The sequence below is a fragment of the Leuciscus leuciscus genome (assembly GCF_965113295.1).
Source record: "Leuciscus leuciscus genome assembly, chromosome: 20".
NCBI classification, from domain to species: Eukaryota; Metazoa; Chordata; class Actinopteri; order Cypriniformes; family Leuciscidae; genus Leuciscus; species Leuciscus leuciscus.
Window position 1 is genome coordinate 21,789,861 of NC_138744.1, and position 15,906 is coordinate 21,805,766.

The window sequence follows — 15,906 nt, forward strand, 5'->3', positions numbered from 1 at the left end:
TGCAGTACATGGTAATATTAATACTGTAATATTATATTGTAATATAATAATTCAAAGTACGATTTGTATTACTTTTGTATGATAAACAATTTTGATATTATTTTGGGTTGCTATTATAAAGTCTGGTTCCTGAACCAAAACCAGTTTAGAACTGGTTTAGTGTCAATGAGATATACTATTATAGTTTTGAATCATATAAAATATATAAAATAATTATATAAATATATATAATATATTATAAATATATAATATATTACACTATATAATATAATAATATAAAATAATATATATATATATATATATATTTTTTTTTTTTTTTATTTATTTACATCTATATAGTTTAATACATTTTTATTTTAGTTTTAGTTATTTTTGTAGGCTACATCAAGTTAAACAAAATGAAAATGAGAAATATTGCATTTATTTTATTTCAGGTGATTTTTGTTTCAGTTTTACCCCATTGCGAACCAGTTTAATGGTGGAGCTAGAAGAAAATATTCATTAAGAGAGAGATTATTTACTATATCTATGAGGATTCCATCTCATCCAAAGAAATACAAAGCCAAGAATGTTATAAAGACCCAGTGGATTTCATTTGCCTCAACGAGATAGCATTTCACTGTTGTAGTCTATGGTGCAGTTTCACATTGAGAAGGAGCTTTCTCGAGTTACAGGACCGTTCGTCTTTGCCATTGTCTTATCAGACTCACCTGAGAGCAGCCCGGGGCGATGCACACGAACGGCCTTTCCTGCTCGGAGTTCATCACTGTCACTGGCTCCTCATATACCTGAACACAAAGCAAAGGAGAGAAATTCAAATCAGGGGCGCCTCCAGGACTCAGCAGCATAAAGACCCGCTCAGATTATGTCACTAATGTATCGTGTGCCAGTGATAGCCAACTCCGTGGTTCCCGAAGAGGCTTTGACGGAATCTCAGTGAGTATTCGGTGTCTTACGCCCTGGGAGAGGGCATTAGGAGTTGTAAAGGTTCAGGCTAAAACTGACCCCTGAAGTGTCACCCTGCTCCTTCGTCTCCATGGAGCCGTCGCTGACCACAGGGTAAGGTGTAAACTATCCTCTCTGTGTTGTGCACGCAAGTGTGTGGCTAAACCCAGACACACGGCACTGAGGTCAGGGTATCAGTGAACTGCCAGTCATTAGCAACTCTTTTGACACCTAAACTGCCCTTTTAATACTTCGCCAGCCATGTCTTTAGCAGTTTGTATTAGATGGGTCGATGACAGTTAAGGACGTCCAAAATAAAGAATAGGAACCCACTTTTAAAAAATTTGAAATTTATAATTTTTATACAATTTAACAACAGTTAATTTTTAACAATTTATTAACTTTATAAAATGACATGTAGAGTAAGCATCAATGTAATAACATAATTTGCCTACACCTTGTACACATAAAAAAAAAGTATTTATATAAAAAATTATATATCTATAGCCTACATACACACACATATATATATATATATATATATATATATACACACACACACACATATATATATATATATACATACATACTTTACTATAGATACTATACTAGATAAATAATATATGCTAAATTTCATAATTTCATTTAAGTATCAAAAATATAGGATTTAAAAAATTATTTTTATATTTTATAATATACATTTTTTAATCCTTTTTGTGATACTTGTGAAATTAAGCATATATGATTTATCTTGTTTATTTTGTCATCGTTTATCTTTATAATATATATATATATAGTATAACCTTAAAAAAGATGAAAAATGTCAGTGTTGTATAACTGTCCTGATATTTATATTGAAGAATATTTAATGATATATATATATGACTTTTTATATATATTTTACCACCTGGATTTTATCACAACTAACCTGGCCATGTCAAAGGTCAAATGATCTGGTATTTTAAAAGACCTATCGATCTTGACACACTGTCATGAGGGTTTTCAGAGGTCATCTTTATCATATAATTTACTATATTATGATATAATTTATCTTTATGATATACTTTTCTGTATTATATTTATTATACTTATATATATTTTTAAATTATTTAAATTGTGCTTTTTTCTAAGAAATAACAATAAAAGATTATGTAAAGCTACACAATAAAGTTTTCTTCATCCTTTTAATGATAATTTTTTCTTCATTATACATATCAGAACATCTGTACAACACTGATATTTTTCTTAACATAATACTAATATATATACATATCATTTCAATTTTAAGTATTTTAAAATAAATAATAGATCTGAAAAAAGAACATCATGACCCAGGTCAGTTTTAAAGTCAACTGTTAATGGTGAAATATGGCTGCCTCTGTCCAACAGTGTGACAATGTGCGGCAACACAGCAAACTGACAGGGTGACAAATTACACAGAGGGCAATAAAGTATAAAAATGTTTCATTACAATGACAAAACTCTGAACTATATAGTGTCCGTTTCACAAGTGGTGATTACATTTCAATGGCAAATCTCTCTCTCCGTTACAGCTCACCATGAGCACTGGAATCCCTTGTTCAGTGCCATGATGCTGCTAAATGCCATGGATGAAAGACTGACAATGGAATGGTATGCCAGTCATTCAGTTTCTCGCACATGGAGTGTGACCGGGCTGCTCCTCTGATGCTGATGGGACGTACTTTGCCGTGCTTTTCTTATGTGGGCCCACGCTGAGCCCTCTGCTACTGTCGCCAAGGGGATCAGAGTGCGATTCTGTGGAATATATCAGGCACCAATTGTGCTTTAGTCTCATTCTATTCAACCAGTGATGATCTATAGGGAGTCTGGGTGTTTGATTCTGACTGTTCTGATTAGTCAACTGGAGCAATACGTTGTGATTGGTCAACCACTTCTAGCGTGTTTCGGCAATGTCCCGCCCCTTGCCAGGCCTCAGATTCTGTGTGGGCCTGCATAAGATGGCAACAAATGCTTATGACTATTTTATCGCAACAGCGAAAAAACTGTACTGCAAAATTTGGCTGCATGTCGTGCATCACAGGTGATCATAAACTTGGCCAATGTTTCTAACACCTGTTTTGGGAATTTTGCAGCACCCTTATGTAAGTTTTGTGCGAAAGAGTAACAGTATTATGGTCTACAACAGCCTAATGAGACACAGCTGTAATAGTCCATGACAGCCAGAGTCGAGTCCCCTTCATATACAGCAGCAAAACAGACTAATGACTGTGGCTACGTATTGACACACCGCATAGACAGCTTAGACAACAAACACTTTCCAAATGTGTGGAAAATAAACACGTTCAAAACTTTGAAAGACGAAAACATTAAGAGAAAAGCATGAATTCAAATGCTTCAGGCTTGGATAACATGAGCCCCCGCTGTGTGAACGCTTTCATACACGATTTGCATGTGCATTTTTTTTCCTGTCCGATTGGTCTAGTCAACTGTTTCCTCCCATGCAGTCAAAACATGCAAATTTGCCGTTATATTAACCAGACATCTTTTTCCTTACAGTCCGGCCTTGGGACAGAGCCCCTCCAGGCGGCCTCTGACACGCGGCCCTTGGGGACACATGGTCTGGACAGGGTGTTTCTGTAAGCGAACTGACATCAAGAACACGTCTGCTAAATGGCAAGTCACTAACACACAGCTCTCAGAAAGCTGCGCCCTCAAGTCTATACCGCATCTGTCTTATTCCGCTCTCACTTTTTTCATTGTAATTGCTATTTAAAAACTGTCATTTTGGCTGTTCAGTATTCAACCTTTCAAGAGCCTCTGTCACTAGATGAGATTGAAGACTTTTGCCACAACTATTTTTGTTCAAATAAAGGGACAGATCATCTAAAAAATGTAGTCGTCGTTTACACCCCATGTCACTGCAAACCTGTTTTACTACTTTTTTTCAAAGAACACAAAATAATATATTTTGAAAAATCCTGGTAAACAAATTTGGTCACCATTGACCTTCATTGTATGGACAAGAAAACACTGAGACGTTTTTCAAAACATGAGAGTGAGTAAATAATGAGCGAATATTCATTTTTGAGTGAACAATTTCTTTGAGTAAATTTGTTTAACATTTTACTTCCGTAATGTGATGTATTTCTGAGTGAAATTTAACGACAACGAGATAGAAATGTAAGATGGGACTTGATTTTCTCTATCAGAAATTGATCGTATCATCTCTATTTGACTCTTCTCTCGCAAAGACGTTTCAGAGGTGAAGTCATAATATTTTACTTGCATTGGATTCAAGGTTTTAAGATAAAAAAGTCATACAAGTTCGGAATAACATCATAATTATTGGATATTCAATTTATAGCTTGATTTATATGAACCTGATAAAAAAAAAAACATTTTATATAATTATCTGTGAATTGTACCATATTGTTACCTGTGAAACAAGACATTTCTGATCAAATTTTAAAATGATTATAAACATTCCTTCCCTCTTCGGTTAAAATGAATCCGGCTGACTGAGCGATTTGCACTGAGTTCCCCATATTTTATATCAACTATAGAATCCGTTTTATCCGTTCCTGCTTTCACTGAAAATGTAACCCATGATAGTCATTTTGATGAAACCAAGCCCAAACCTTTTTTTTCTTTGGAATAAGGTGCACCGATGAATCATTCAAAATAAAGAACCATGAATGTGTTAAATATGATCCGTTTTGATTTCATGTTGACTTTACCAATACACCTTTATAGTGAGGAACATGTGTCCTTATCTAGCCTTAAACTTTACGAACTTTTCACCGTATCAGTCAAGATTTGAGAATGTATTGTAATTATTGTAAACATGCTGTGTTCTCAAGTGTTACGAGACCTGAGATATGCCGTCTTGTGATATAATCTGGCCTAATTCCAAAAGCATAACCGACAGTGCAACACAATCAGACGCCTGCAGCAATATTCCATATTTCCACTATGCATGTTCTCTAACATGCGAAATCCGCACTACAAAGACTGTCATCAAATCTGTTCTTTAAACATAGGATTATGCACTTCATTCATTTTTATGAAAAATATTACCGTATCATTTCCACCCTCCAGCAAGTCTTTTAGCCACCTAAACTGCTCAATATTCCCATGTGACACAAGACCAGGTGTGAGGTGTTTGCTCACCGGTGGTCATACACTGCTTGGCTTTTATTTCACCGGTGTTTTCATTTAACACAGGAAATTTCGTTACACTTCAAATTTAGAACGGCCCAATGTGGCAGCCGAGGAGGATTAGGGGACCGGAGTACAGTTTCACAGGGAACCGGTGAGGAACTTTCTTCATTTGAATTCAAACAGTGTGGTTCACAGGCCGAGGGGAGAAGGAGGGTGGTGAAGGTTACAGCAAGCACAAACTTGCACCGCAATTCAAATCCAACCTACAACCTCCCACCCCCCGTCCCTCACAGGCCTTCGGCAGAAAAGGTTCAAGGTAGGATCAGCTCAGGGCCCGGGGCAAGGAATAAGAAACATACAGACAATGCAAGGGATGCCATAAACCTCTCTTAATGAACAGACGAAGGGGCCCAACAAAGGCAACCTTCAATCACTGTCAGTCATCACATCTTCTCAAACATAAACTCACAGAGACCAAGAGAACTTCAGGCTGACTCTGATACAGGAGGTACAAACATTTGAAATATGAATGTTGTGTATCAGAACATTGTTGTTGTTCAGTGAACAAAAGAGATGGCAAAATGAAAACATGCCATTTGTGATTAAAATTAAAATCGAAAACTTTTAATTGCCATGTTATCATACACCACATATAGAATTTTCTATAGTACAGTATTCAAAATCTTCCACTCATTGTAATTCACTCTATCAGCCAGATTAATTAAACTGGAGAGGGAAGGAATGTTTATAATAGTCGTATAGACATTTTTTCCAATACTCAATTTTATTAGATATGTCGGTAACACTTTAGTTCAGGGTCCAATTCTCACTATTAACAAGCTGCTTATTAGCATGCATTACTAGTATATTGGCTGTTTATTAGTACTTATAAAGCATAATGCCATATTCTCCATCCCCTAATCTTACCCAATACTTAACAACTACCTTACTATTTATTAATAAGCAGTAATTAGGAGTTTATTGAGGCAATCTCAATAAACTAATCTAGTTAATAGTTAATAATAGAATTGGACCCTAATCTAAAGTGTGACTGATATGTCTTGTTTCACAGCTGACAATATGGTGCATTTCACAGATAATAGTATTAAATGTTTCTAATCAAGATCACATAAATCAAGCCATAAGTTGCATATCCAGTTATTTGCTCACTCTCATGTTATTCCGAACTTTTATGACTTTCTTTCTTCCATGGAACACAAAATGATAGGTGTAGATAGAATGCAAAGACTGACAGCCTCAGTTGCCATTCACTTTCATTGATTTTTTTTTCCGTACAATTAAAATGACTGGTGCTGTCATTCATCCTAACATCTCTTTTTGTGTTCCACAAAAAATAATACAGGTTTGTATCAACATGAAAGTGAGTAAATGATGCAGATTTCACATTTTAAGTGTGAACTCGTTCAATCTCCAACCTGGACAATGTGATAGAATTGGCTAACTGTAATCTATTTTAATTTTCCTCCCTGTGTGAAGATGAACTGTAGGCTACATATATGTTTGATATACGATTGTTTGCTGTACTTTTTTACAAGCAAACATTTATCTGTGTTGTAATGAAAAGAACCCAGTCGAACGTATCAGTGGATTCAAATCTTTTAAGCATTTGGGCTTTTAGAAGAGAGTTTGCCTCGTCAGCACAAACCGCTGAAACCCTCAATATCTGGACGGTTAATCAAAGTCTGACTGGCCTGCATTATGACGTCATGCGTCGAAGCATTGCTTTCTTGTTACAGTTTTAGAAAATAAAGACGTGTGATTCAGTGCAAAGATTCCTGCTTTAACTCGTCCTTTATAAAAGAGCGGACTGGGACCCCTCTGACAGCCGCGGTAGCTCTTGTCGAAACGGGAAAACACTGAGGTGCAGTAGTTTCCAGAGACGAAAGAAGTTCCTCGGTTTCTGCGTGTTGATGAATGAAACAAAACAGATTCAACGCTACAAACTTATTCTCTACAACGGACCGCTTCAAAGGAACAATGCAGAACACTTGTGTCACAGCGCGAAAAGGACACAACATACACGCTGTGGCAAGCCATATTAACACTTTTTCATTTAAACCAACTTACTAATATACAGGCTATATTTGTTATTAGTTCTTATTTCTACTGGCAAGTAATCCAATAGCGAAGAGTCTTTTTCAGTTAGGCTATATGTACTCATTGCTTATTTGAAAATCTATTCCTTGTTACTGGAAAGGAGTTCTTTTGCCACAGGATTCTTTTTGGATCTGGTTCAAGTATCAACTATTCACTTCAGACTATTATGTATTCCAATTGTTGCTGGTCCCTGTTCTAATGTTACTGTATTACTGTTTCCAGTAACTATATAGCCTATTATAAATTTTGTAAGTTTTAGAATCCAACAATCTATATTACTAAAGTTAGTAAAAATCTAACAGCTACTCCTACTATCTATTCCATTAGTACCAAGTAGGCTACATATTTATGACACACTATAGGCTACTGATCTCTTCTCTCAACTTTTTAATGTTATACAAGATTCAACTAATTTTAAGTCATTTTAGGTTGAAGTTTAACTTTCAGTTGAAATAACTTAAACATCCAAGTTGATTGTACTTAATTCAAAGCAGCAACTTTTATTTACTGTGAAGTTAAAATTGTATCTTAGTAGTTAGAGCTGTATTTTTACTTATAATCACCAATGCATATGAATGGCTAAATTACAGATATTTACTAGTAACTCAAAGTAGCTATCAATGAATATGACTAGTGAAATTAAAAAAGATACTAGCCCCGACTAGATTAGCCAACTAACTAGTAATTAGAAATAAGTACTAGTAATATAAAAATGAGTTCGTTAGAAGAATAAGTGTTAAAACAGCTTGCCACACATGCACATACAAACACATGCACGCACAAGTAAAAACTGTAGAAACACGTCGTGTTTGACAGCTTCATGCGCGCAAACTAAAAACCACCGACTCCGCGTAAAGTTTTGCACAATACAACGACTTAAGTTTGAGCTCAGAATCAAGATTAAGCTAGTTGTTTAATGCGACACGATCCCTTAATGCGCAATTTGGCTAAAGACAGTGCGCAAAGCTGTTACATGCAAACAATCCCTGGAGATCCGAAAATAATCAATCATGTTCCGCGTGTTTACTTTCCTGCATGAAACGTGAACGACTTCACGCGTACAAACAGAGTCTGTAAAAGAACTTAGAATCTGTTCATGTGAATCCCTAACAACTTGTCACTTCTTCAGGCTCAAGAGAATGACTATTTCCATGGCACCGACTCGGCAAGTGCATGTGAATGCGAAGGAATGGATGTATCGGCATGAAAAACAACTCAAACAACTCACCGCAGAAGTCTGGAGAAGATGCAGCACACTTTCTGAAGGAACCACGTTGGACTGAGGAAAGATTACAATACGATCTATTTAGAGAAGCATTACATCACCCTTTGGTGACGTCACGTGGGATTCCTGAACTTCTAAATCATTGCGGTCCCTCGTAGAGGCGGGGCGAGAGGGGCAGGCGGGGCGGGGTCAGGGCCAGTGGGTGTGGCAACACCAACATCTGTCTGACTTCAACTTGTTATTGTTGTTCGCAGCGAGTTAGTCATAAACTGCTGTTGATAAAAAAATTTAAAATAAAGTGTAGACTATATGATCAAGAGATATAAATACAGATTATTGGCAATTAAACAACTAATACAGTTTAGGTAAATTGTTATAACACTATAATTACATACATTTTTTATTATTTAGAATTTTTAACACTTTTATATTGTACAATGTTTGAAAGATCATTATAGTTTATAAACTTTCAAATATTTAGAAACTTCAATTCTTAATTTTTCATTTTCATATTATTATGACCAACTGACCGGTTAAATTTTTTATAATGCTGATGACTTCTCATGACGTAAATACATGGTTTGATTTACATGTTTTGGATAGGAGAGATGACTAAAGACACCAAACTTCTCAGCTCAGTTATCCAGGTCTGTTAATTGTGCACATCTTGCCGGTGCCTCTGTGCTTACTAAATAATGAAAGTGTCATGGGTAAATAAATTATTGGCTAGATTATGTCTGCCTGCAAGTGTTGAATTTAGAAGATGGTGTTACAGAATCAAAGCTCTGACTCCTTTGTCTGCAGATAATTGCCAGGCAGACGTAATGTGATGCAGGTGGCATCAAAGGACAAACAAACTAATACCTTTGTTTATTTCTGTGGCATTCGGTAGGCCTACTTTCTATTAATTCTCTCTGCGAACAAGTGCTGGTATTACAAAACATAGACTTATATGTACACGCTATTAAAAAATTCACAAGGTGTGCAAATGTTGCCAAAAACAATAACATATGTACACTGTAACATTTTAGACAACATATGTTTTTACATTGCATTAAGTCCTCAAAATAAGTTAAGTTATACAAGATTCAACTCATTTTTTTTAAGTCAGTTTAATGTCATTTAAGTTGAAATGACTTAAACATCCAAGTTGATTGTACTTAAAAATTTAAGGCGGCAACTTTTCTTTCTTTTTTTACAGTGAACCATGAATAAAAAAATAAAAAAAGATTTTAAAAGGAAAAAATGTGAAACAAATCAAAGTGGTCCTCCAATTCCAATATGGCTATCCGTAACTATTTTACGTTTTTTACAGATTCACATGATTCGTAGATCTCATTCAAACATTTTTGCAAAATCTGCTTACGCCCCATGGGTTTTAGGGTTAGAGCTGGGGTTAAAGGAGGGCCTTCATGCTTACCTTTTTCTAAAAATCTTAAATTTTTGTACAATTCACATCATATGATTTGATACAAAATTACCACCTCATAAAATAGGTTAATTCCCATAGCATGACTTTCAGAAACATACACTGACTAATGAGACCAAACATCCAAGAAACAGTAATAGAGCTATTAAAACTGTTCTAGAACTATTAATCGAATATACTGTCATTTTATGAGTATATTTTTTTACCTGCAAAAGACAGAATAGCAAAGAAAATGGTCATGAGGTTCATTATAGCTGTTAAACTGACACATCAGCCATAATAGGGTAAAAAATAAAAAGAGTCACATGCAGCTAAGAGACAGAGTCACAACCTTTCAAGCTTTAGTGAATGTGCTGGTGGCGGCAGTGTGATTTCTGATGCCGAGGGTACACTGGAGGAGTCTGGGATTGTTTCGGCGATTAATGACTGTCTGCTCCTCGGAAAAGAGATGTTTACAATGAGCCACCCGTGCTAAGAGCTCTGTCACGGGAACAATAACGCTATAGCCTCAACTGCTGTCATAACTCAGCCATTTCACTTGCCTGTGTCTTTTAACCTGGGCCTTAATCAAAGCTTTATGACAGTTTTTGTACCTTTATGGTCTATATATTTCTCCCAGCGATCCAGACATCATCCCATGGGAGAGCTGTGCAGTAAGTGGCATAAGTGCACAGTCAGTGATGGGTCACTGACCCCACACTTTAAAGGATTTTATCTCTAATGCATGGCAGGTTAGTCTGTCCCCAAACGTCTTGCAGGGCTGAATTTAGGAAAGAGGTGAAAAAGTGACATTTTAATGTCAGGTCTAATTGAGTTTAAAAAAAAAGGTTCTCAAATTAAATATTTGATTTACACTACCGGTCAAAAGTTTGGAATAATTACGATTATTTTAAATGTTTTTTTTTAAAGAATATGCTCACTGAGGCTGGATTTGTTTGATCAAAAATACAGTAAAAGCAGTAATATTGTGAAATATTATTACTTTTTTCAAGACTAAAGACTGAAGAAATGGCTGCTGAAAATTCAGCTTTGCCATCACAGGGTTATATTTTAAATTGTAATAATATTTTACAATATTGCTGTTTTTACTGTATTTTTGTTTAAATAAATACAGCCTTGACTTCTTGCAAAAAAAAAAAACATTTAAAAAATCTGAATCGTTCCAAACTTTTGACCAGTTGTCTACATTCAGTCAGTTGGTTTGACATTTTTCTAAGTTTAGTTTAGTAAGTTTAGTCTAAATAAAGATATATTTGATTATTTAATAGTTTTATTTAAATAGTTCATTGTTTATTATATATTTATATATTGCACTTAGTTAATAATTATGTATTTATTTGCTTAACCTTTTATTTTTATTTTGTGATATATAAAGCACCACATAATCAGTCATTACGGCAGATTCCACTCAAGTTTCCTGATTGATAACAAATTTGCACATAAGATGTCCGATCCCAGGAACTGCAAGTGGAGAACAAGACAGCTGAAACTAATTGCAATTTGACGTCAGAGCGTTGATTCACATTAGACAGAAGAAACCCTCATCCAAAGATTCATAGGCAACAAACACAACTGTGAGATGTGTAAAATCAGCTCTTTGACTTAAATTGACCGTGGACTAGATTCACCTTTGATTGTGGACATGTCCAACAATAGTTGAATTGCATTCATAAGATTGGAATGGTTACATGGAGAACATCAGTACAGGTGATTCACAGACACTTAGGTTAGTTAGATACCATGCATACGGTAAAAGCTTCTATCTATCTATTAAATTAAATTTTATCTCCTTTTTTTTTGTCTTGTAAAACTGTGCAAATTAGAATATAAACTGCACTTTTATAGGTGTAGAATAAAGATTTTAAATATACAAGGGTTTTCCTCTTCATTCATTCATTCATTCATTGCATTCTTTTAAGTGGATCCACATTTATACAAGGGGTTTTGCTTACTTGTTATTTATTTGTTTGTTTATTGCATTCTAAATGGATCCATATTTATATCAGTCCAATGTGTGTGTGTGTGTGTGTGTGTGTGTGTGTGTGTGTGTGTGTGTGTGTGTGTGTGTGTGTGTGTGTGTGTGTGTGTGTGTGTGTGTGTGTGTGTGTGTGTGTGTGTGTGTGTGTGGCTTACCATGACATAACTGTAATGTATTGTATCTGATTTTGATAGTTGCTTGACTCCGGTATTATGTCACAATTCAAGATGTATTTTACATTCACGTGGATGCAACTAAAAGTCAAATGCATATCTCAAAGAGGTTTGAACGATTCTAAGAATAATCAGGCAAGGAAGTGGATTGGCTGTTTGATCTTCTTAACGGAATGTTCCATCTTCTCTATGTCTTGAAGTGCCTGCAGGGATGGAAATGTTGATGTATATACAGCTTGGTATAATAACACATGCTTTCTCCCCCAACAAAGCTCATTGTTTTGCTCAAAGTGGTGGTCTACAACAGAAGAAGACTTTTAGAAAGAAACTTATTATTTGATGCCCTGCACTTAAAGTCAGAGGAAGTGATGTCATGAAGAAATTTCACTATGGGCACTATAAGAGGTCATCTAGATTCTGAATCTTCAGAGGGGTTTAAAAAAAAAAAAAAAAAAAAAAGATTAACCATAGGCTATTGGTCATTTGCGATGTCAGTTTAATTTATTACACAAACACTTTATGTAGTTGCTATGATAGATGTAAACGAAGAGCAAAGCTTTGCCTCCGCTAGCCTGCTAACTAACATTACAGTATTGATGTAGTGTTTATTTGAGCTTTTGTAAGCTTTTTGAAGACTGTTCACCGCCCCTTAGGAAAATTATCCATGATTTTGTGATCGACTACTGTTTGTATTATCATAGTTTTCCGACAAATTTGATTAAATGGCGGATAACATTGTATCTATAAGAAAATAATAGGCTAAATAAAAAAATATCACTCTGAAACGTCCTGTGAAATCTGTGCTTGCAAAGTCCGTGCCAAGACTTCGTAAAAGGGCATAATTTAAAGCAATAGCCAATAACCTGGGCTTAGGAGAAGTGTAGAATGCCTATTAGAAATGTATAATAAGCCATCGGGTAAAATAAAACCAGAAACCTTGTGATCTCAAAACCTGGCAACCTTTAGACAAATACTGTACATAGGGCTTCCACTGTACCACACTCAAGAGTTTATAAACCACACAGTGCATTATAATATTATTACCAACAGAAAGTGCACTGGAACTGTTTGAAGTGGAACAATGTAGCCATTACATAATGAACGACAGCATTTGTGAGTAGTTTATACAGTATGACTGCAGTGGTGAGGGCATGATGCCATGTGCGTCTGAGTTCTGCATTTTCCGTTGCCAACGAGGGAACTTGGGAAGGCCAGTATGTCTGAACATTATGTCATTTACTTCCTTAATGAGGTCTGGGGGTTTACATTTGGTAACATTAGGAGACCGAATTACACTTTGTGGACCTTTGAAATATCAAAATATTCAACGGCAGTGTCTTTACCCTATCAGTCATCACAGAATCTATTTGTGTGGTCTTGAACCAGATTTAAGGTCCCCCTATAGTTAAATAATTTGTATCCCTTAAAAATCATATTTGATCACTAAAATAAAGTTTTTTTCCTGTAAAAACACAATATGCATGCCTTAAATTGATTGAATGTAACTCACCCTTGCTTTATTTAATATATGTGGATTTATTTGCCTAATATGCAATTGAGCCCCGCCTCCACTCACTCATACAGGGTCGTATTCGTCTACAAGTAGATGGATCAGAATGGTAATGCGTTTTATGTATTGCTTTCTACAACATCAGACACATAACATGCATGCAATTTTATTTTATTTTTAAAGTGAGAATATGAAGCTCTGACTCCAGGAGGAAAAAACATCTTCATTTTTATTCAGAGGCCCAAACTGAGCGAAAATATGCAATCTGGTGCAGTTGCTGATATTTATATGGCCAAAAAGATGAAATTCAAATGCTTATAATGTAAATCAATGAGAACTTTATAACATTATCTACAACATAAAATGCATTGCATATAAATACAGTCACCAATCTCTCCCATATGTCTTAGTAAGATAATGCAATGCAATGATGATTGAGAGGTAAATAAATGTTCCTCAAAAGCCTGATCATATTTAATACTCACGTTTTCACGTGATTATATATATATATGGACCACCTAATTTCACAGCAAAAAGACTCATGTACCACGACCTGAAGGTATACATTATTAGACATTTTTCAGACAATTTACTTGCTAAAAAGGTACATATGAATCAGATGACAGAAGGCATGTAGTTGATTGTGTACAACAGCAAATATTTTATAATTTTGATAATTTAGAGGGCTTTGAAATCAATGTATGAAATATGATACAATAGGGTTAAACTACACAGCCTATATTTAATGGTTTCTGAGATTCAACTTTCCCCCCAAAAATGTGGCCTTGAGCAATAGAATCTGAATCTCATCAACAATCTCAAAGTCTGAGGTTGACAACTGACCATCCAATCAAATTTGACTATTTGCAGAATTGAAAGCAAAATTAAATGCCGTAAGATCTGGAAAGCCTCAATGATGTAATGCTTTCACAGACGTGTCCCATGGCGAGTTCCAGCGCTGGAAAAAGCAGGCCGATCAGGGTGCACAGCTGCCCATGCGCTCTGCTGTGGTGAGTTAGTACATGGGGCCCAACCCAACAAGGACCCCATTACACAGTACCGGGCACAACACCAGCACCAGCAACTTCTGCCAACAAACGTGAACAGGAAATCATGGAAAAACAGAGGCGGCGAGAGGGCGGGAGAGAGGGATGAAGCACATGGATGTGAACGCGAGTAAGAGGAAAGAAAACAGCAATAATGTAGTCCACACCACTGGGTCTCTATTACTGGCGGAGAAACACTATAGTGATCGAGTCATCTGTGAGACCACATGGCCTTTTATAGCCTTTCTGCCATAAATGTACTGGCTAAATGTATATGACATTGAACATACCGTATGCAAACGTATTAGGAGCTTTATGATAATATACAGAAGCTCAAAATCATTCAAAAATGTATTAAAAATATATATTATTTGAATAGCTAGAGCTTTAAATGGACCACCTATAGCCTATTAATAATCAATCACACACACAAAAATAGTTTTAGAAGCAGTATTCTACAACCCTTACATACCCTATAAGGTTTTACGTTTATTTATTTTATTTTATTTTTTACAAAAAAGTGTTATAGGACTACAATGTTTTTGGACGTGGTACAGTGGTGCTACAATGTTACAATGCTTATAATACGGATCTGAATTGTCGTAACAGTTCCGTTTGTAATTTCACACTGCCACCATGTGGATTTCTACTGCACTGCATTTGACTTCCTACGTTATTTACTGTTACTTCACATTTTATAGAAACTTTTTTATTACTGATGTTGAAAAGGTACATACATATGCAGGTTATTGCAAGACCATGTTAAAATACATATAGACAATACATAAATAAAATGTTTGTTTGCAAAGAGTCTGTTACGTGCTTTTCAAACTCCACATTGCCAAACCATATATATAAAAAACTAAATCATGTAAAGATGAATGGGTAATGAAGAAATGTATCCTACAGGCATTAGGAATATTAGCGATTCTTTAATTTGGATTCAACTGTGGAACATTTCAATCCCCTATAGGAATAGAAAATTCCTATAATAACCTAATAAAGCTGCTATAATAAACATAGGCTGTTTTAAATGAAACAATTATAGTTTTAAATGACATAATGGGTCATTCTATGGAAATATCAAAACAGTATGTTATTTGAAGAATAACACCTTCTTGAGCCATCAATGTGGCAACATTTGTTTTTTAATTAATTATATAGAATTCCAAGCACCACAGAAGTGCTCGTCCCCACAGTCATGTACAGGGGGAAAATACTTTATTTTGAGCTCAAAAACAGGGTTTTCTACCATTTAAAATACAATAATGTATACAAAACTATCAAATATATGATGTAAATGACATAAAAAACAAAATGATGAATAAATATTATAAAA

At 35.2% G+C, this 15,906-nt stretch overlaps 1 protein-coding gene across 2 annotated transcripts in view; it reads right to left on the minus strand.

The window, feature by feature from the left end:
* creb5b (cAMP responsive element binding protein 5b) overlaps nucleotides 1–8,554 on the minus strand; it is a 73,020-nt gene extending 64,466 nt beyond the window's left edge. For both annotated transcript variants that reach the window (XM_082150002.1, XM_082150003.1), the window contains exons 1-2: nucleotides 8,435–8,554; nucleotides 711–788 (exon numbers count right to left, since the gene is read on the minus strand). In XM_082150002.1, coding sequence (XP_082006128.1) covers nucleotides 711–764 — 54 coding nt within the window. In that variant the 5' untranslated portion in view covers nucleotides 765–788; nucleotides 8,435–8,554. The remainder of the gene's footprint in view (nucleotides 1–710; nucleotides 789–8,434) is intronic.
* Between the last annotated feature and the right edge of the window lie 7,352 nt (nucleotides 8,555–15,906).